This window comes from Pleurodeles waltl, chromosome 7 (genome assembly GCF_031143425.1).
Source record: "Pleurodeles waltl isolate 20211129_DDA chromosome 7, aPleWal1.hap1.20221129, whole genome shotgun sequence".
NCBI lineage: Eukaryota > Metazoa > Chordata > Amphibia > Caudata > Salamandridae > Pleurodeles > Pleurodeles waltl.
In genome coordinates, this window is record NC_090446.1 from 592,177,060 (window position 1) to 592,199,830 (window position 22,771).

Here is a 22,771-nt window from a genome sequence, read left to right on the forward strand (position 1 = left end):
GTTATGGGAAATTATAACAGTTTTTTGAAGTGGGATCAGACTTGCAAAGAAGTTTTATTTTATAAAGAGATACTATTTAAACAAATGTTTTTAGGAATGATAATTCACAAGATGTAAAATTTAATACAAGGATTTCAATAATAACAGACTAAATGAAGTGATAATTATTGAATATTTACTGAATATGGTTTCAAAGAAAACTTCAAACTATAAAATGTGTTAATCACTAAATAAATGAAGCCTGGTTTATTCTGAGAGAAACTTTCTTTTGCCCAAACTGAAAGAACATAATGACAAGGTAGCAAGTGTAACAACGTTCCACCACATTTTCAAATTCTACGACCAAGTGTACAAAAGAAGAATTGGCCAATGCTTAGAACCTAAAGTGCCTGTTCTGCTGTTGTGTAGCCATTTTAGTTATAGCTCCATGCACGTTATTTTAGCACACGCGGCCTGCTGCTGTGCACTTTAACCTAGATATATTTTATTCACCTTTGTTTCTTATTTTAGCAATAGCCACATTTGCGGTCTTGTTTTATTGTCTATCTAGCTGTTCTTTGCCTAGGCCAGCACTGCGTTAAACAAGACATTTCTTTCACTCTGTGCTTTTCTCAAGGCTGCAGTAAGGTAGGTTGCCGGTAAACGTGGTAATGCTTTTTCTCTAGTGTTCATAGAAACATACACACTCTTATGAGGTGATCCTTTCTTGAAACATCAGCTGTTTTATTATAAAAATACTACTTTGACCCATGTACGTTAGAGAGAAAGATTCCAGCCAGATGACCACGACTGTATGCTGATTGCTTCACTGCAGCTACTTAATTAGACTACATGCCTCTTGCTCAGGTATGAGGGATCATGTCTTCCCAGGGGAACCTGAAGGGCAGAATTAGAGCTTAACATGCTGTGCTCTAACTTAGCCTAGGTAGGAGCTAATTTAACGACTCTAGTGACAATATGGTGGCATTATTTTTTTATGTTTCACTCTCCTCGTCACAATTTTAATCCTGTCATGCTTCATCGTCCTAGTTATTGCAGGATATGCCTTATTATCTAAGATGCAGTTGCTTCAATAAAACCTTATTGAAATATATTCTGCCTCGGACTATCCTTGTATAGGTAATACTAATTTAACTGAGAGAAACGGATGACATCTGAGTTACCACGATTTCCCTGAGGAGTCAATTCTGTCATGCGCTCGGCTGCCCAATCATCCCTGCCCTCGGGTGGAGATGAGGCACTGCTAGTCAGCCGAAGCAAAACCCAGATTAGGCCAACAGGTGTCACCTGTAGTGGGTTCAGACTCAGTCCCCCACAGTGCAAGTGATTCTGCTACCCAAATCCAGTAGTCTCATTAGAAAAATGAGAGCCTACTCGACAGTTATGGATCGGTTTAAGCACTAAACAGGTCATCATACATGTACTAAGTCACTTATCTTGCCATCCAGTCATCCTTTTGCAGACTTTCACATCCACTCAAATAACCACAATAAAACGTACAAACTAAACAACATGCAGTAGGTAAAGTAAGATAAAAAAGTAAAAAAGATAATCTGCGGCCACCTAAACATGCCATGTGTATGCTAGTAAATAAAATTAAACATAGAAGAGGGTGGCTGTCTTACAATAGCACTGTAGATGGTAAGGTTTTTAATTCCCAGCAAGGCAGCTAAGTTGTTGGGCATCTTGGAATAATAACATAATGATACCCTAAGGACAATACCATTCCATAATTGTGTCTGGTTGGTGAGGCATTGGACAGGCGGGATGTGGAGCAGTGCAGATGAAGTAAGCGGCAAGCTAATAGCCGATTAGTACTGTCTAGAGAATGGTAGTATGTTCTAGAAATCGAAAAGAGAAGCAGGTAAGAAATGAAGGGTGCCTATAAAAGGAGGAAATGGACAACTAAAGCGCTCTATAGATCTATCTGCATATAGGTTAACATTTATGGGTGTATTTTCACAGATGTTTTTATTACAAGTTCCTGGCGAACAACTAAGGCGGTCAGACCTTTCGAATAGACTGTAGCATGAATTTTTAGTGCAAATCTTCTACCCTTACTTAGTAAAAACAGGCTAACCGATTTAAGTGTAAACAAACTGGAAACCACCGTGCATTCAGTTATAAATTGCAAAAATATTTAAAATTACATTTGGCAAAATATATAACCCCTCTCAAAAGACCCTAACCAATAATCACAGACAAAATCTTGAACCCCGAAGCTTGTCCGAGTGGGTGACCAGCATCACAATCCTTCCATAAAAGGGTAGTCTGTGGGATTATATGAAACCAAATACCATACCTGTATACATCCTGTAAAACAGTGTGTTGATAAACCATTGTTACAGGCAAATAAGAAAGGTGTGCTGATTTTGTCATAACTTTTCATAATAAATAGATCTAACACCTCCTTTTCCTTGTAAACCAATCCGCCCCATAGCCTTCATCACAGTCTTGTCACCATAACCACCTCAGGCTTAAGCTGCCCCAAAAGGCAACTGGCAGACAAACAATCTTAAAATTACAAATGTAAACAAAATTACAGCTGGCAAGGCAAAATACTATTTTAATTAGGGCCTAACAAGGAATGTCGTTTGTCTAGTCCCAGTGCTTGCCATAGAATGTAACCAACATCAAATCCCTTGCCTTCTATTGTAGTCGGAGAAGTTCTGTGTAAGACAAAACATTCAGGCGGGCTTTAATAAAGGGTAATAATATTCCAGTGTTAAATGGCTATTGACTTTAAAATGCTTTTCACAATAAATGTGTAAACAATATGTAAACATTTTACGATCGGATTATGTGTATGTCTAGATATGTGTAATTCTTTGTACAAATGTGTAATAACTATTTCATCTTAAAATATATACACAGTTTTAAGGCCAGTTTAACACATGTATATTTTACTGCAATTAAAAGTATATATGTATGTGTGTGTATATATATATATATATATATATATATATATCTGTGTGTGCATTATTCTACACTTAACATGTTCATAAATCATTGCATAGTTTCTATATAAGTTGTATGACTTGATGCTTACGAGTCTGTTTATCTTTCACAATAGGTAAACATCTTAACTATTTATCTACAAGCATTTCACTATTGAAATATTGAGGAAAGAAACTAATGTTATAAAAGTACACACAAATTAACTTCAAGTACTGTAACTCTTCAAAGCCTGTGTATATACAACTTTAAATCTCTATAAATTATATTCCTTACACATTTATTCCTTTGATAACCTAATCATGTATCTAGATCTTTACTACTCTAATCCTACTGTAAAAAAATTAAAATAATAATAATAATAATAATATTTACTCACTTGAAAGCTTTACTGTCTGACCATCAACCTATACCTCTATCAATCTATCCTCTAGCTCCACTCTCTGACTCAGCCCAAACCTATTCTACTATTACCTCCGAAATAACCCTTCCCAGGCTCTTCCCTCCTCTACCCCTCCTGGCTCACCCCAAACCTCAGTTTGCAACTATGATCTCCCAAACAACCCTATTAAGTTCTCACTCATTTTGCTCTCCTCTATTCATCCCAATCCTCATCTTACTACTATGATCTCCCAATTTACACTTTTGGATTCTTCCCTCCTCTACCCCTCCATTATTCTATTCAAACTAATTAACAGACTCACATGTCCTCTGCTCAAATTAGCTCATACCTACACATACTGATACTAATACAGTACTCATAATTCCCTATAGTAATACACCACTAATCCTACAATTACAATAAATGTAGGGCCAACAGAGTTTAGAGCAACTTTTAATAATGAACATAGCCTTGATCAATGGCTTGCCACCATAACCAACTCAGGCTTGATAAATGGGGCATAAGCTTTCCCAGGTTTGAATGGCGTACTCAGGAACTACATGTGGTTTTATATAAGGCCAGCATTACCACTTTTAATTTATGCAAAAATGTTCTAAGAAAAATGTTTATGTATTTACTTCATCACTGCACTATGTAGCCAGGTGTGTTGTTTTTGGTCTTTTGCCTAATACTCATCTCTATTGCCATAATATCAGGATGTGCTACACCCCATAACCAAGGTGTTCAGAATCTAATTGCACGATTGCTTACAGATGAGTTGTCCAGCATATCATTGAGGAATCCGACATATTCCTAAATAATGTGAGCTCAGTTGAATTCCATTACCCTCTGATAAGTATTTAAACCTGTACTCCGTAACCATGCTGTGGATTTTATCTCCCATCTACAGAAGGACCATCTCCTGGAACAAGATCTAGGGGACAGGCGATCTGGACAACACAATGCTGTTTGCCCTGGAACAGATCATGCTGAAATAACGACTCTCTGACAAAGCAGTTGACTCGCCTCTCTGACAGATTTACAAGCTTACGGACAAGACGGTAAAACTGCTCTACTAAGCAGACTAGACAGGATGAACCCTTGAGGAACATAAGATCTGCAGTATTTCAGGAGAACATTTGTGGGGGTGGGAAAGAGACGGCTGCTACTGTGCATGCCTCTTTGTGTACCGGTCAGTGATTAGGGAAGAAGCCCTATACCAGACAGATAGGTTCCATCCTAGGCATTGTTCCTTCCACCACATGTTTCTGGCCAATAGGGACAGACTGGATCTTGAAAACTCACAAAAGAAAGGCAAGGTGATTTCTTAGATTTTAACATGGAGGACCGCAACCACAGTGGCTTTTTGGTTGCGCTCTTTTGCTGTTTTTCCTCTAAATTAGCACCACATCTGACCAATATATAGGGCCAAACAGCCGAGGATGGAATAATCCAACACAACCTTAGAGAGACAGTCTGTATAATTCTGTTAAAACAAGGGAAAAGGACCAGTGTCCCTCAAACATATAGCCCCCAATTATTATAGAAACACAAATTCTTCCTAAAGCACTGGCCAATCACTGCTCCCCCCTTATGCATTCTCTGCTTCAAGATGGCCAAAACTGTTATATGTTAGGTAGGCTAACAAGGCAATCTTAAACTTCTTCCTAATGCTTTGACTCTTGCTCCATGCCTTTTAGGACCCTCATCATTCTTCATTCAGTCCGTTGTTGATTGAGTTAGAAAAAGCCTTTGATTCAGTCAGTTGGATGCATCTGTTCACAGTACTCTTTAGGCTTAGTTTTAGTACTTGTTACTAATTTTACATTTGTTTATTGATCCACAACCACATGCTGGGCTCTGTGTGAACAGGGTGCCATTGCATGAATTTCCCCTTGACTATCTTAATTAATAAATATACCAGTTATCTATTCGCATTCTCTGATCAAAGTGAGCAAACAAAGACAGCGTTTATCTCACTGGCTTTCAGTATCATTTATCACCTGTATCCAAGTGCACCTTTTTGATACAACAAAATAAATATGGTGTAACTTTTAGTTTTCCTATATAGTCCAAGGGATCAAACATTAGCCCGTACAACATTGCGTAGATTTCCAACTTTCAAAAATCGTTTTTACTGAGTGATAGGGTGTGTTTTAGGATTATAAGACAAACTTCCGGGACGTCGGCCACCGGGTAGGGCTTCGGCACGGGACAACATTAGTACATACAACGTTAGTCAAAAGGCCCGTTCAGTCCCAAGGAACCGGATCTGTAATATGGAAGTGTTCATTTATGTAGTAGAGCTTACTATGTAAGTAGTTTTTTTTCTTTTCCAACCTTATTTAAGTGTATATCAAAGCTTAGGAGTTATTTTTTGGTCCTGACGAAGTGCTGCACGATCTGTTAAGAAATTGAGGGCGTGAAACATGCCGACTACATTTTTCAGCTAAAGGGAGAATTTCCTTGTTTAGCCTGGTGTTGTTTATAGAGTGGTGGAACCTCATTCTCTGTTTTTAATACTGACCTACAGCTTCCACACCAATTAAAATTAGTTTTCCGGAGGCCCTAGAGCCAATTTTAATTTTCTTCTTCTCCTGCTTTTTCTCGAGGGTAGGTTTGAATAGATCCCAAATGCCATCACAGCACACACTCTTGATTAAAAGATCTCCGGCAAAGTGCCCCCCGTGGGGTCCGTCAGGCATTGCAGTGCCGGCCTGACGAGGAGCTGGCCTTATGATGAAGTATGACATCCACTGGATGTGTGAGGGCTTTTGCTTTTAACCAAAGAAGTGTCTCTCTTTGAACCTGTACACCTTTTTATAGGAACTGTGCAATCTTTTTTTGTATTAGGATTATAAAACAAACGTATGTTATAACACTTTTCTATTACCTAGAATATCTCAATTTGTGAAGACAACTCCCCTCTCCCAAAATTCATGTCACATTCATACACAATTCAGGTCAGCTAGTTCACTTCACACAGCAGCCCTCTTGCTGTAGGCCCATTAAGAGCTACATAATGCTGGTCACTTAATGCTCTTAGGATCTCCCTTTTTCTTATATCTAAACGCTCTCAACAGACAAACTAGCTTGCACAAGTCTCCTTCATTTCATTTCTTGCAAGTTAAAAAGTGCATTGTATGCACAGTTGCTAATATTATCTATGCAAGTTGTAATTAATGCAGTTATTTCGCTGGGGTAGTGAAGCAGCCATGTAGCTCTGCTATATGCAGACAAAATACAGTTTCTACTGTTCTTTTATCTACAACATAACTACAACTATCCTAGTACATGCAGAAGTCTGAAGGAAGCCCGACAAGGACTACTTTTGGTTGTGTCCTTTATAAACAAAGCTTTACATTAGAAAAAAGAATTGAAATAGGTATGTGCTTATTTTACTCTTAATACACACTTTGCACGCTGCAACATGCATTTTACCACTAGTACTTGCTTGTCCGTAATAGATGAACAAGCACAAGTATTTCAATTTCAGAACTCTGAATGTGCTTATATCAGATAAATAATTCAAGGAGATAAGCACGTCTTAAAAGATTTAAAAATCCAACTGTTCTGAAAAGAGTACCAAAGTTAAACTTGCAAAACACCTGGTAAGAGCATTAAATAATGGACTGGAAGAGAGTTGTAAGGAAGACAATACAACTTTACAAGAGTCTCAAAAACAACTGCATCTACTTAAAAAGGAAACTTTGAATTTTTCTGCAAATAAAATCTTGCTGTAGGAAGAGTGTTTAACCAACCGAAAACTTCCAGAATGTTCTAGCATTATCACTATTTAAAGTGTATACTAGTCATTGTATGAACATTAAGGAAAACACCAAATAATTTGTTATTTAAAAAAATGAAGAAATTAGAACATATATTGTTAGAGGGGGGGTGATAGTGTGAGACAACAGTGGTGAACTCAATGGCTTGTTGATCGTGGCAACCCTAAATATGTGTAAAGGCCAAGTAGTAACCTATTTCTGCACTATTTTGACTTCAAAGCAATATTTTGTTCTGTTTTAGTTGATGAATATGTTATGACTTTACACAGGAAAACAGGCATAGTATTGTCAACTTCTGAAACCATACTTGGTAAAAATCAGTAATGAGACCAAGGTCTGAAATTAACTCATTTCCAAATAATGAATCCGTCATTGAGATTTTTACAAATATCTATTTTAACCATCCTCAAAAATGTCTCACATGCAACCACCTACATTTCACTGTTAATTACTATCAATAGTAATAGCCCGAAATCTTAATTCATAAGTGTTCGAACAAATCCTTTAGTAAAAAAAAAATACAAATCTCTGCCAAGTCAACCTAATACTAACTGAAAATGTGATCTTTATATGCTTATTTCCACATGGAACGCAGCCTGCTTCTCATTCTGGTAAGAAAAATTGCCATGCCAAATTACCTGGACAGTGTATAGGAACGTTGGTAACGTGCCCGTCATTGCGCTGATGCCCAATGCTTTCAAAGCTTTTAAAGACATGAGCAGCAAGCATATGAACCAAAGGTGTTTCCCATCAATTTTGACTCCGTTTGGACAGATGTAATGACAAGGATATTTAAATACACAGAACAAATACTTCAAATGAACATGTTTACATCACAGTTAACCTTGCAGCCATTTGCAAATGGCCTTTACATACAAGTCCAAGAAGACCATTTTTCTGATGTAATCCTATTATGCAAAACAGGTTTTAAAAACAAACAGGAAAAGGAAATTATGGTTGAAACAGATGAGCTAAGACCATCATCTTGGATTCCCAAAAATATTAAGCCAAGACTGTTAAAAGTAGGCTAGCACAGAAACAGGGGCAAACTTTTGTAAGAGAAGGGAGTAAAGTTTTAATGTGTCTCCTGGCACAGGCCTGAGTGAAAAATGTAAGTGTGATAGACCAAACCGAGTGTTTCCTCCATGTAACTTAGACAATACATCTTCGGAGAGGGACATCAATTCCACCAATGTGAGAAATTGTCTAAATTGATAAACCTTTCACATGTGTTAAACAAAAGGAGAGCCTGGTCTTAGACATTCTCTACATAGTCCCTCATCTTTACAAATAATAGTTTATTTTGGGAAGTATGCCACAATGCAGACAATATGATGTCAGATGAAAGAGTATGCAGCATATTTATTTAACACAACTGGGCACTGGATCCTGAAGCCACATAGCTGCTTTTCTACCAACATGCAGTGACATAACTGAACCCCACATTCACCAGCACAAATAAGAATATCTACATCATTTTACCACTGCAGGAATAAATAGGCACTATACGATTAAAAGGCAAGTTGGGATAAGCCATTTTAATTACTTACCCCACAATACAAAGACAGCACTTTGGATTTATCATGAATGTCTATAAATATCCCTAGTGAAAAAATCAAAGGCAGGGTTGGTGGATGCAACTGTGCCTTGTTACCCGTAAAATATATAAATAAAATTCTATAAAGCATTTCATATACTAAGTACTAGGGTGCGCAAAGTATTTTAAGCAGCAGACTGGAGTCGTTCTAAATGTTTTTGAGACAAAGAAGTCTATAGTTTATCAACTAGTTAGGGGCTTAAAGCTGCTAACCTTACTCATGGAAGTGGTTAGCAACTTTACCCTGGCAATATTTATAAATGTAAACCTCATTAAACACACACAGTGCACAAAAGTTTGACAACTGGCCCATTACTTAGCTAGTGTGATTAGACAGACATCTAAAAACCCAGGATGTACAGATAATTCTGATAGGAGCCTCAAATACTCAGGCAGCGTCAAATGGAGCAAGAAACTGTTAGTATCATAATTCAAAGCAAATCTAAAAGTAGAAACTTTTGAAAAACAATCAAAATATAGATTTTAACACAATACAATGTGAGAAGCAACCAACTTTAAACATCATTAAACTATTTGCCTCAATTTTATTTACAAACCACACACAACAAGGAAGACTATTATGCCGTTTATAAAAGATATCCTTAAGCTCAGCACCTACTGTGTGCCTTGGGTGTAATTTTAGCACTATGACCTAACTGCTAAGGAGGTAAAACTAAAGAAAAGTTTCAAATAAGGAATAAGAGTAAAGCATGGCGAATGCAAGAGAACCTACTCATGAGACATACTGCAGTTAATTCAGGTCTATTTCACTTTTTTAGGCCACGGTGAAACTGTATCGTCTGAGATAAACAACTGTGTTATTTTATTTATTTTGCAGTAATTTGTGTGCTAGCGTTCTGGATACCATATGGCTAGAAGATAACATCCACCGCTTTTTAAATGTTAATAGTATGCTCTTAAACTATTTCCTCTGTTCTGTGATGGGGGAAGGGACCTGCAAATCTGGGAATTAACTTTCCATTTCCAGGAGAAAGTGTTAATTGGGAGATATATATCAAATGTGGTCCTTTCTTTTTCCCCCTAGATGCGGCATCCACCAAAGAGAAATGTTTACATGTTCTTGATGTAGGAATAGGTCACTTCCTTAGGATATGCACAACAAAGGAAAGTTACGATACAAGTATAGAAGCATGTAGGCCAGCCCATAAGTGCTCAAGAAATACAGGTTGCTGCTGATAGATGCATGCATCAAGTCAGTGTAAGAAAAGTACACAGCAAAAAGGAGAAACCACTAAACGTTCCCAAATGTGCACGGCATAACATCACAAATCGTGTTCTAATACCTTGTTTTTTTATTCTGATTCAGTACTTTGGAAGAAAGCAACACATCAATTTGCTTGTTTGGTAACAGCCTCCAAAAGAAGGATTGTCACCTGAGAAAGTATCAGGAGCAACAAAATTATTAAAGCATGTGCTAATTTACTACCTCGTGCTAAAAGGCTTAACGGTCCTTTTACTGTGCTATGTTAAAATAACCACCATCAATTTTAGAACATGTATGTACCACTATTTATGTAACAGAGGAAACTGAAGATGCGGCAGCTCCAATTAAAAAATAATACAAATAATAATATCCAACAAATCATTTTTTAATTGAGGTGATAAAATCAATGGGTATCCTCAGACAAGACTTACTTGAGCATGTCATGCAAGTAGGTAGATGGCCCTCGACAACTTGACTCCAACCATGATCAACAGTGTAAAAAGCACCAAGAATTGTCATTTGCCCGTGGCATGTAGCCACAGCAGTGTTGTGAAAGACTCCAGCAATAGTTGTTCATGGTATTCTTTTGGAACTACATTCTGTTGATGACTGGCTGAATTCTACAAAGGTTAGACCTTGAATGCCAAGCAAATGGTGTACGAACTTATCAATCAGAAGTGAGGATTTTGCTCTACAGCCAGTCGAAGACCTGAGGTGATGAGGATGCAGCTTGCACTACATTTAAATACCCAAGGTGATAAAAGTGCAGATGTACACTTATGCACGTGTGAGGTAATGAAAGTACAACTAAAATACTGCAGGTCAGTTCCATTCAACACAAATTGACACAATTGTTGCCGAGAATCTTGAACAAATTTCCTTACCAAAGCTGGCCAATGTGGCACCGAAATCAGACTGCCTTGGATCAGGACTGGATTGCTCCGAGGAGCCCACACGAGAGACCCCTCAAGCAAGATCACCAGGACGTCTTCTGCATGAACCTTCACCCATGTGTGGGGCCTCCAACTTGAGCCATCAAACTCCACGAACATCTATGGCAGAACAGCAGAGTATAAACTATCATCCCAGCACATTTTTTTTTTAATCACTTCCAGCGTACCTTAGAAAATCACCTTCAGCTGAAATACTTTGGCCATATACCACTTACTTTACAATCCTGCTCCTTAGACCTAAACCAATTTGACTGCTAATCTATCGTGCTGCATTACGAAAATGTAAGCTCCTGAAATGCTGCATGAAGGACCCAAGTAAGAATCCATGAGAACGTAAGCTTATAAAACATTCAGGATGTGTGCCAGCAAAATGAATACTGAAGTGAAATTTTCAATCAGGATGTCTTGCAGTAGTGTCAATTCCATACACACTGTGAACTCTTAAGCTTGTCATACATGTTTAATATGTGCTCATGGAAGGCTGCGCAAACAACACACCGTCTTGAACTGGTATATCAAAATTCTGCCAGGTGCACTGACGCTCTCAGGAGCCTTGTATGCTCAAGTATAAAACTAAAAGAAAATAAACTAGGCCTCACTACACAGGACTGAACGCGAGTATCTCAAGACATCAATACACGTCTCATCAATCCTGAAACCAAAACAAAATATTGCCTCGGCATTCACAACCGAAGTTCTGAGTCGGGCGGCTCTGGAGTCCAATTAAAAGAGTGCAAAACTGGACAGACCCTCGCCACCTACACGGTTTATTTAAAAAAGGAAAATAGGCAGCGCCATGAAAAATTAAGGCGACCTGCTGCAACAGGATGAGCATTACTATAATGGAATGTCTAGCAAATTAGTGGCTGGTTTTTGCATTGCCATACCGTACTGTAACCCGACAGTACTCTCCATGCCACCATCTCTGATCCTATGTTTTTTTTATCGTGTTTAAAGCCGCCTGTACTAAATAATGTGTTAGGTCTACCCTAGAATAGTTTTATATGATGGAATGGAGAAATCCACCGATGTTAACATGTAAATACAATTCTCTGCTCAGAAATGTGTTTTTAATCCATCTAGTACCATTTTCCGTTTACCCCATCAGCAACACTCACATTAGGTAACCTGCATAATTTACAAATTGAGACTTAATTAACATAGTGAACGCTGTTTTCAAACTCAGCATGCGAAAGAACTCTACATCTGTTGACATTTCCTAAAAGGGGCAGAACAGCAGACGGTGTAACCAGAAATCGGGGCTGAAATCAAAGCTTACCCACTGGGTCAAGTTGTGAGAACCTGGGCAAACAACTTTACGTCAATGTATTTTATTTTCCGTTTTGGAACATAAATAAGTGAAGCAGCCGAGAGTCAATCCGTTCATATACGGACTAACATACACTATTGTAATTTTCAAAGTGTCACATTTCGTTTGATATACATGTATGTGTATGTTAATCTACCCTTAACATGTTCATAGGTCATTGCGTAGCTCCTAGATAAATCGTTATATATTAAATACTTATGAATCCCTGCTCTCATTTCATATCACACTTCGTCTACCCATCACCACATGTCATGTCTCTATCAATCTTACCCTCCATTCCCACTGTCTCATCCCAAACCCATTCTACTACATTCATCCCCTAAATAGCCCTGAATAAGCTCTTCCCTCCTCTTCCACATCTAACTCACCAAAACCTCACTTTACTAGCATGATCTCCCAAACAACCCTACTACATTCGCCCTCATTTATCTCATCCTGCTACTATGATCTCCCTAACCCTTTCCACAGAGTCTTTCCCTCATCCATCCCCTCTTTACTCATCCCAAGCCTAAATCCTATTACAAAAAAATTCCCAATTAACACTTCTGGATTCTTCCCTCCTTCACCCCTCCACTACTCTATTCAATCCAACTAACAAAATCACATATCCACGGCTCAAATTAACTCATAATAATACTAAAACTGTACTATTTCCCTATACTAATCCACCACTAATTCCTTTTGGGATCCGGAGTAGCGTGCTACTCGCCAAAAAGCGCTTCGACGCCTCATCAGGGGTACTAAGCGCTATATAAATACTATTACGATACAATACTTCTTTGGAAGACTTGGCTCCTTTAGCTCTTTACGACCTCGCCACACACAACTTCCCTTGTTAATTTGGTGGCATTTACATAACTGTGATGGGCTGTGAAGTCGCAAGTAGTAACAGCTACACCTGGTGCTCGCAGAGAGCTCTCCAATCACTGCAACATCAACTCTCAAACCCCACACGTCACCGCACCCCATCCCCAATAACAAATAAACATAATTCCTGCAACACTTAATATCTGCCCCGTTCACCTGCAAATGCGGATACTAGTACCTGCGGAAAAAGAAACTGAGAATCAAAATGAAACATTGCAGACTTGATCTTCAAAGTGAAAGTGGGTCTTACGTAGCGAGTTGGCAAGTGGGACCGACAACCACTGAACCCCCTTTAATCTCCTGCTCTCACGACCAGGCACCTTCCATACCCCCTGAAGTTGTGTTGATCTCTCCCCACCCACAACAGGAAAATCCCTCTATTAAGGCTTCCCGCTGTGGGCGTGTATTCCTTACTCACTCCCTACCCCAAGCCCCTTGACTGCTCCTGCCCTTACTCACCGCCAGCTCCCGCGGTTCGGCGCCACTCATGCCACGTACGGTCCCGCTATGCCAGCCGCGCTGCCCCAGCTCCTGCGGGGGCCCGGGGGGTGTCCCCGAGTTAGAGCCCGAGAACAGCAGGAGTAACCGCTTCCCTACCGGGGAGGCTGCGTCAGCCATGACGCCCGAAAGCGGGCACTGGGCGGCTGTTGCAGAACTCAAGCAAAACACAACAGGGTGTCAAAAACACAGAGACCCTCGAACCTCGCGCTGAGCAGGCCCCCTCTCAACCGCCCGACTCCAAACACCGCGAGAGATGTGACCATAGAGCGTGGGGGCGAGCGAAAGAGCGCCACCTGTGACCATAGCAAGAACTGCAAAGTATAGCGCCGCCAACGGGCGAGGTGGGCAGTGTTAAGCAGCTGCCAGTGGCAGTACGTGTTGGAGACAGCGCCGAAAGCGGGCACAGGGGGCACTATTGTACAGAACGCTGCCTCTAACCATAGAGAGTGTGGCCCAAATAGAGCGGCGTCTGAGACGCGCGTAAGGGCAGTGGGCCCTAGCGACCATAGAGGTACTGGTAGGATAGAACGTCTTACGTTTCTTTATTTAGACAGTGCCAGTCAGATCATCCGGGAAGATAACGCTCCTTACTGAGCTCCTCTTAACCTATCCAGTGTTTACTGCATTCTGTACCCCAAATTGAGAAGCTTTCTGCTTTTATTGCGAAAGGCCAGGCTCCTATATCTGTCTTCTAAAACATTCACTTTAGACCTGTTTCATCCTGATTTGTTTGTCAGCAGGTTTTATAGGACTCAAACAGGTGGCGTGGTGGGCTTTGCAATTTACACTACAACTGCCTAGTGTATTAATGTTTGAGAGTCGGTAACCAGTGGAAAACTGGCTAGTGACTGCTAAATAGGTAATTTGTGATGTACAAAGGCTCTCTAAATTAGTATTTCTTACAACTGCACTGAATGTGTGGTGATTTCTTAGTTTATCAAATGGAAATAGCTCGATGCGATTTCTCATTTGCAAGTCGTTATTTGGATCTCAAAAACTTTCGCAGTTACGGAATTGATAAAGCGCTTTGCACATGCAAAACACCATGAATTTGAAATTGGGGATAACCAAGTGCCTGGGAATCCTTTAGATCTTATATTTCTGTTGATATTTTATTCTATACGGGGACATGTTGGGGGTGGTTGCATGGACCGTTGGACTTTGACAGTGAGAAAGGGTAGGGTCTCAAAACAACTCATCAATAAACACTTCAAGCAATAATATCACAAATTCAGAGAGGGAATCAGTAACTTGAACGCACCATGATCTATGTGGCCATGCATCACCACACCAGTTTAATAAAGTTTAAACATTTATTTCCTTAAATTAACAATGCTAAGGTCAATCAAGGGCAGAACAAAATAAAAAAATACACAAATAACACTGGCTGTCCAAATCGCCTAAAGAAATTCAGCTTCTGAAAGGCTAAAATTATCAGGCTCTCAAGAATAATTGTACAGAATAACTTCAAAATGAATAATTGAAACAGAATCCATTGAGTTATGGCAGATGAATCAATGACAATCAATTAATCTAACAGACAAATTATGGGGTATGTGGCACCCGAAACTATCACCCTAATCAGATTGAGCATGTTAGGCTTCATGCAAAAGGAAAAATCAGGCCAAAATATAATTTGGAAAACATCTACATATGGTGCTAACAAAAATCAGCGGTTTGCTTCTACATGAGAAAACATAAAAACATGCAAGAAAAACAGATACACCTTTTTACCTGTCCTTAATTGGGTTTCAGCAGGCAGTGAGGATTTTCTTCAGCAGAGCATCTTCATGGCCAGCTTCAGATGGGCAGTGACATAAGGGAATGGTTCAGTAAAAAGTGGGCTTAAGGTACCTGAACCATCAGTGGCAGTAAGCTAAAGTTAAGCATCAAGGACAGAAACAACTGCACAAGAATTGCAAAGCAACTGAAATATGAAAGAACAGAAAATATTCTAAAAAGAGCAACTGAATAGAAAGGTGAGCATGCAAGAGACAAAGTGAGAGATACTGATCTGCTGACTAACTGAAAACTTGCCTCCTCATCACTCGAGACTTTTTATTAAAGTCTCAGAAAATATCCAAATTGTCTGCCATTAGACAATTCCTAAGGTGACTAGGAAAGGACCAATTAAAATTCATACAAGTTTCATAATGTAACAACTTTCTTATGTGACATCTTTTAGGCTCCTGCTCACACGCAGAAATTTTCACCAACTGCTTCTCAAGGTGTTCACAAAGTGCAGACTATACTCCAGTGTTCTTTCCTGACACACTAGCAGCTACGAATGTTACAAATATGTTGCAGCTTAAGGAACATTTCTCATGTGCTGCATGAAGCTCTGGGAAAGAATGAGATAACTTCTCCCCTCCACATCATAAATTCTAAACCTTGCTCCACATGTCGAACAAACAAATCCAATGTGGCTTTCAGCTGAAAGAAAACACAAATTTAAAATGTGCAGTGTGAACATTTCACAAGTTCTAAACTAAAACATCTTCGTTTCATAAATCATTAGTTAATCATTGTGCAGAGTTAGTAAAATACGAAATACATTTCACAGTGTGTTTATTTCAGAAATACATTCTTGTAACATTGTGCATTCATTAGTAAAGTGTAGGCCACATTTAAAACATGCACTCATGTTATTTCAATCACACAATTAGTCAACACTAAATTCAGCTCTCTCCATCCCTCCTCTGATGACTAAATATGTAATCACAAAAGTCACATCAATTAATACTTTTATTAATTCTCGTTAGTTAAAAAGAAAGTTTCTCTAAAATCTCCATTATTTCTTTTATTCATCTTTCTGTCGTTAAGTCTCACATCGCGATAATGTTTGCTTCTCATTTTTTCATGTTGCATCTCCTCCCTCCTCAGATCATTTTGTCACCCATTTTCTTTTAATAAGTTTGAAAAGATAATAAGATCCTGTAGCACAGATGACCCATGCAATCACAATCAAGAATGGGGTCAATATTTTCCATAAGATTCCCTTTCCAAGGTTGCTTAGCCAATTTTTCACATTTATAACACCTTTTCCAATTTTCTCCCAAAACCCAGGCTCTTCCAGATCCTTTAAGTTGTTACTTAAATTTGTAAGGTTCTTAATAAAATTCCCAATGCCCTTACTATTGTCAGGGATATATATACAGCAATGTCCAGATTTAAAAAATGTACAGACTCCACCTTCCTTTGCTAAATGGATGTCTAACGCAAGGTGCTTCTGAAGAACCATCACTCGTACCACAGTCATTTCGGTATTTATCAACGTTTCACTCCAGTAATTTTCAGCAACATATTATCAACAATAGTAGACAACTTTCTAATGTTCATGGAATTCAGAACAACTCCTACGGGGGGAATTATTGCTTCAAATATATCTCCAACTATACCAGAACTACTCTCTCTTCTTAATCTTTGTTTCAGGATTTCCTTAAAATTTGGTTTGTCACTTATTTTGTCTAGATATCTTTAACTAGATATCTTTGGGAATACAACACCCAGGTAACAAGTCCCATACCTTCCTTGAGGAAGACAATAATAGGCATTTTCCCCACAAATATAGTAAACACCGGGAACAGCTGGATCCTGATAACCAAGCACAAAGTCCCATGTATTCTTAAAAAGAAATACATGTCTGCACTCACTCGTCCAACAACGTTAGTATCAGTCTTCGACTGTGGTCTAAATATACACAGCTTTCTTACGTGTAGGGCATCTAAAGCAAACTTCCGTTGCGTTTTGACTTCAGAATCAGCAAAATCATTCTGATAGGTCCTCAACACTAATCCCTTCCCTATCTTCTCCTTTAATGCTTTTCTCCTGTCGTCAGTGTGATCAAAGAAAGCCTTTTGTACCGGCGAAAACAAGCACATCAGGTTGTTCCTGCATGCATAGGCTGTCCCAGATGTTTGCGTCAGCTCAAAGAAACCTCCAACTACATCTATCTTCTTCTCTTTGGCCACTTTGCTCAAGTGTGGGTTAAGTGGAATACAGGAAAACACTATAGGGGTCATTATGAAAATAGCGGTAAACACCGTCTCCCACCGTGGCGACAGTGAACAGAATCCCGCCTTTGGCGGTGAACAGAAACCCGCCATATAAAGATGCAAAAAACAGAATCCAGCAAAAATATTCCTACCACCAGCCACCGCCAGGGCCTCGTCAGCGAAAAAGCTGCACATATAATCCCACCACCAACGAGCACCCAAATCCCCCCCATCCAAATAATGATGCACAAATCACCTCGGCGGTCAGTGGATGTCGAAAGACCATTGGCGGTACAGACCGCCACGGCCAGCAAGTGGACCCAATATTAAGAAATGCACACATTGGCAAGTTTGAAATCCACACACCTGACACACATACACAACACAATGAAAACACTCACAGACACACTCCACAATCCTTTGCATCACCAATAGGAGAAGCCAGACGGACAACACTACAGGCAGACACTGAACGCCACATCACACGACTCACACACCCAACCACACAACAGCACCCTCACCAATATCTACACAACACACCACCCACAACACACACCATGGCACCCCCCAAGCACCCACGCTTCACAGAAAGGGAGCTAAGGACCATGGTGGACGAGATACTCAAGGTTGAGCCACAAATATTCGGGGCACAGGTCCAGCACACATCCATCGCCAGGAAGATGGAGTTATGGCAGACCATTGTCAACAAGGTCAATGGAGTGGGAAACCATCCACGTACGAGGGACGACATCCCAAGAAATGTAACGACCTGCGCAGGAAGGTGAGGTTTATCGCATCCAAGCACAACATTGCGGTACAGAAGACTGGGGGAGGACCTCCACCATCACCCCCGACTACACTGACTGGGAGGAAAAGGTACTGGCCATTCTGCACCCTGAGGGCCTCATTGGACTCACTGGAGGAATGGACTCGGGTAAGTCATCCACAATTACCCCATATCCACCACACCTTGAATGCATGCACCACCCTACCCTTCCAACTGCCAGCAGGACCACTACCCCAAACAGGCCACAATCACTAAATCCAATCACCCTGCATGCCCACAAACCCACCAATAGGCCCACATCCCTCCCCCTGTGCACAGCCACCTACCCCTGGAAGACATCACAATGGCACTACACCATCCTCAATGCACCTCCACATTCCAAACAAGAGGCAATGGCAACCTCACAAAAGCACCCTGCATGGCCCTCCAGTGGAAGCCCTGCACAAAATAGGCCTGCCCCTGTGCACCTCATCCGATTTTGCAATTGTAACATACATGTCCATTCCCCCCAACAGGCACCACCACCCATGCCACCCTGATGGACAGGACAAGGAGTGGCACTGGCCCACATGGAGACAAAGGCACCACTCAGGACCCTGGAGAGGGAACTCTGTGCAGTGAGGAATACCCTGGCCCTTCACACAGCCCTGGGCTGACACCATCCAGCAGCCCCACCTAGGACACCACTGACACCCCTACCACCCAGCCACCAACATCAGCTCCGGGCAACCAGCCCCACACCTGTGTATTCAGGCCACAGACTGGTGGAAAACAAGGACAGAGGCCATAGTCACCAGCTACCAACACGCAGGAAGACAATCGCCTCAGTACAAGTGGCACCGCCAGACCTGTGCAGGGGACACAGGCACAGGGGGCTAGGCCCAGTGGGAGGGCAACAGTGGCCCAGCAGGGAGGCCAAAGGATGGATGCTGCAGCCCAGGAGGTAATCTCTGAGGTCCTGGGAGCATACCACCATACCCAGGACAGGATGGGCCAAATCATGGCCAACATGGAGCAGAATCAAAGGCTGCAGATAGCACACCACCAGGAGGCCACGGAGCTGTGGAAACAGCTCAAAGCCGCCATGGCCACTAATGGAGGGGCACTGCTGCACCACTTCCCATCCCAGCCTGAGACCCCCACATAACAGGAATCCCCTACCACAGACCAAGATACAGACCAGCCATCAACAGCAGCATCAGCAACTGGACTGGTGCCACAATCTAAGGACACACAGGAGACCAGCACCTCCACCCGTATAGGCCAACACCAGGCACCCAAACGGTCCCTCAGGCCCAGATATGGCACAGGAACACCTGCTAAGACCAAGGTACCCTCAAAGAAGTGACTGTGACATGAACTGTCCCCCAAGTGTGCCACTCAGCCGCCATCCCCACCGTGCAATATCAACTCAACAACTTGTAAAATACAGATGGACATATTACCACTGCCAACAATCACTGAGACCATGTAGCCAGTATGGACATCCACCAGCAGCCCACTCTCATCACTGTAAAGAACACCCTGGCACCCCTGACACCTAATAACACACATAGGGGGTCATTATGACCCTGGCGGAAGGCGGAGAAGCAGCGGTAAGACCGCCAACAGGCTGACGGTCTTTTTCTTTGTATTATGACCATGGCGGTTACCACCATGGTCATCCGCCGGTTCTCCGTTCCGCCCGCCAGGGCGGAGACAACCGCCGGGCTGGAGACCTGGGTCTCCAGCCCGGCGGCCGCCACTATACCACCGGCGGTATTTTGACCCGGCTTACCGCCGTGGATTTCCTGCGGATGGAACCGCCATGAAATCCATGGCGGTAAGCACTTTCAGTGCCAGGGAATTCCTTCCCTGGCACTGATAGCCGTCTCCCCCACCCCGACTCCCTCCCCTACACCCCTCACCACCCCTGCCACCCCCCAAAGGTGGCAGGGCCCCCCTCCCCACCCGACCCCCAACATCACAGAACTCACACACGACACGCACTGGGGCACCACCAACACACACACACCGACATACATGCCTACATCCACACACACAGTCAGACACGCACACCCACATACAAACATACGCGCACACATCCATACAGACATACCCACAGACATACACGCACTCATTCCCAAAACACGCAACACCCCCGCAAGCATACAGGCACTCACACACCCCCTCTACATACACAGACGCACACCCCCATGTACCCACACAACACACAACACCCCCCCACCCCCCTCCCCTAACGGACGATCGACTTACCTGTTCCGTCGATCCTCCGGGAGGGGACGGGAGCCATGGGGGCTGCTCCGCCGACACCACACCACCAACAGAACACCGCCACGCCGAATCACAGGATGTGATTCGGTGGGCGGTGTTCTGTTGGCGTGGTGGTGAAGGTGGAGCAACCTCCACTTCCCCGCCGCCCGCCAGTATGGCTGTTGGCGGCTCTCCGTCGGAAAAAGGACGGAGAGCAGCCAACAGTCATAATACGGCAAGCGGCAAACCGCCACTACTGGCGGTCTTCCGCACGGCGGTCCCTCGGCGGTCTTGTAAAAAGACCGCTGAGGTTGTAATGACCACCTTAGCCACAAATGTCAATGTCCCCTGTCAGTATGTTGAATCAAATCAAACTGTGCATGCAATTGTCATTGTAATCATATACTCATACCTTTATTGCAGGAATGGCACCCCACGCACAACATGGGGTGGTGTCAACAAAAATGTCTAACAAGTTGTTCATCATGTCACATGTTGCATACAAACCTTGTTACAGTGAAAATGTATTTTGACCCAACACCCACATAGGGGATAAGTCATACAGACAGTATGCAGCACAGACAACAACAGCAGCAAATAGTACATCTTAGTCAGTGGAAGTATAGTTGGATCAGTTGGTTCCTGGAGTGTACATCTTCCCCCTCTTCATCATTACTATCACTTTCATCCCCTCTTAGAGGAAGCTGGTCTGGATATACAGCATCCTCCTCCTCCAAGAGGGGAATAGATTTCCTCACAGCCAAGTTGTGCAGCATGCAGCAGGCCACCACTATTCTACAGACCTTTTCAGGGCCATAGGCCAGGGATCCCCCAGAGATATGGAGGCAATGGAATCTAGCCTTCAGGAGACCTATAGTGCGCGCTATCACCCTCCTAATATGTCCATGGGCCTCATTGTAATTCCTCTATGCATCTGTCCTAGGATTCCTCACTGGTGTCAGGAGCCAAAGCATGTTGGGGTAGCCAGAATCACCTGCAAAAAGTGGGCAAAACAGGACTGTGACTAACAACCCTCAGTTGCAGACAGGTTGGCTGTCAGCTCTGTGTAGAAAATGTGTCAGACAATCTTACCTATGATCCATCCTCTGTCCCTTTGTAGTTGTTCCATCATGTGTGGCACACTGCTGTTCCTCAGCACAAAGGAATCATGGACTGATCCCGGGAACATGGCATTCACATGTGAGATGTACTGGTCAGCAGTACACACCAACTGAATGTTCATAGAGTGAAAGTTCTTCCTGTTTCTGTACACCTGTTCACTTACTCTTGGGGGGATGAGAGCTATGTGGGTGCCATCAATGGCACCAATCACATGAGGGATGTTGGCAAAGACATAAAAGTCTGACTTGATGGCAGGGAGTTCAGCACTTTGGGGAAACCTCACATATGACTGCAGGTGTTGTACAAATGCAATCAGGAATCTAGAAAGTATGAGGCCGAACACTGGCTGTGAGAACCCTGCACCCATGCCCACTGTCACCTGAAATGAGCCCGTGGCCAGGAAATGGAGTGCAGAGAGCACTTGCACTTCAGTAGGGATGGCATGCTGATTACGATTAGCTGGTCTCAGTGCTGGATCCAGTAATGCACAAAGTTCATGAATAGTAGCACAAGTGAGTCTGTAATTGAGTATGATGTTACGTTCCACCATGGTCTCCAAATCAACAAGTGGTCTGTACACCGATGAGGCCTTCCCTCGCCACATGGTTCTGTACCTGCAAGGAGTGGAGAACACATGTGAGGGACACATATTCATCTTCCCAACATGTTGAGTATTCATCACTGCTGGCAAACAAGTCGATGACACATATGCATTGTAGGATGTTAAACTGGAGTGACATGTCCTCACTGATACATCTGGACTGTTGTGGTGAGTAAATTCTTATTCTGTCCATGCATTTGGGGGATGGGGTCCATAGGGCCTGCATGGGGCCAATGAGAAATTAAATAACTGCGTAGTAGTGTGCAAAATGTCTGTCCCCAGTAATCCAGATATGTAGAAGTGGAAGTGACCTCATACCGCTAGCGGTTGTCGTAATGGCGTAAGGCAGTGTTCACCGCCGTGCACCCATTCACTGGTTAACATAGTTGTCAATGGGGAATATGGGCTGAGCCTA

General features: G+C 42.1%; 1 protein-coding gene across 2 annotated transcripts in view; it reads right to left on the bottom strand.

Annotated features, from left to right (window-relative positions):
* Positions 1 to 13,987, bottom strand: part of KDM3B (lysine demethylase 3B) — an 892,876-nt gene extending 878,889 nt beyond the window's left edge. Inside the window, exons 1-2 of one of the 2 annotated variants that reach the window (XM_069244431.1) lie at positions 13,557 to 13,987; positions 10,832 to 10,999 (exon numbers count right to left, since the gene is read on the bottom strand). In XM_069244431.1, coding sequence (XP_069100532.1) covers positions 10,832 to 10,999; positions 13,557 to 13,715 — 327 coding nt within the window. In that variant the 5' untranslated portion in view covers positions 13,716 to 13,987. Of the gene's footprint in view, positions 1 to 10,831; positions 11,000 to 13,347; positions 13,447 to 13,556 lie in introns of those variants that run through there. The other variant, XM_069244432.1, reaches the window with a different exon arrangement.
* Between the last annotated feature and the right edge of the window lie 8,784 nt (positions 13,988 to 22,771).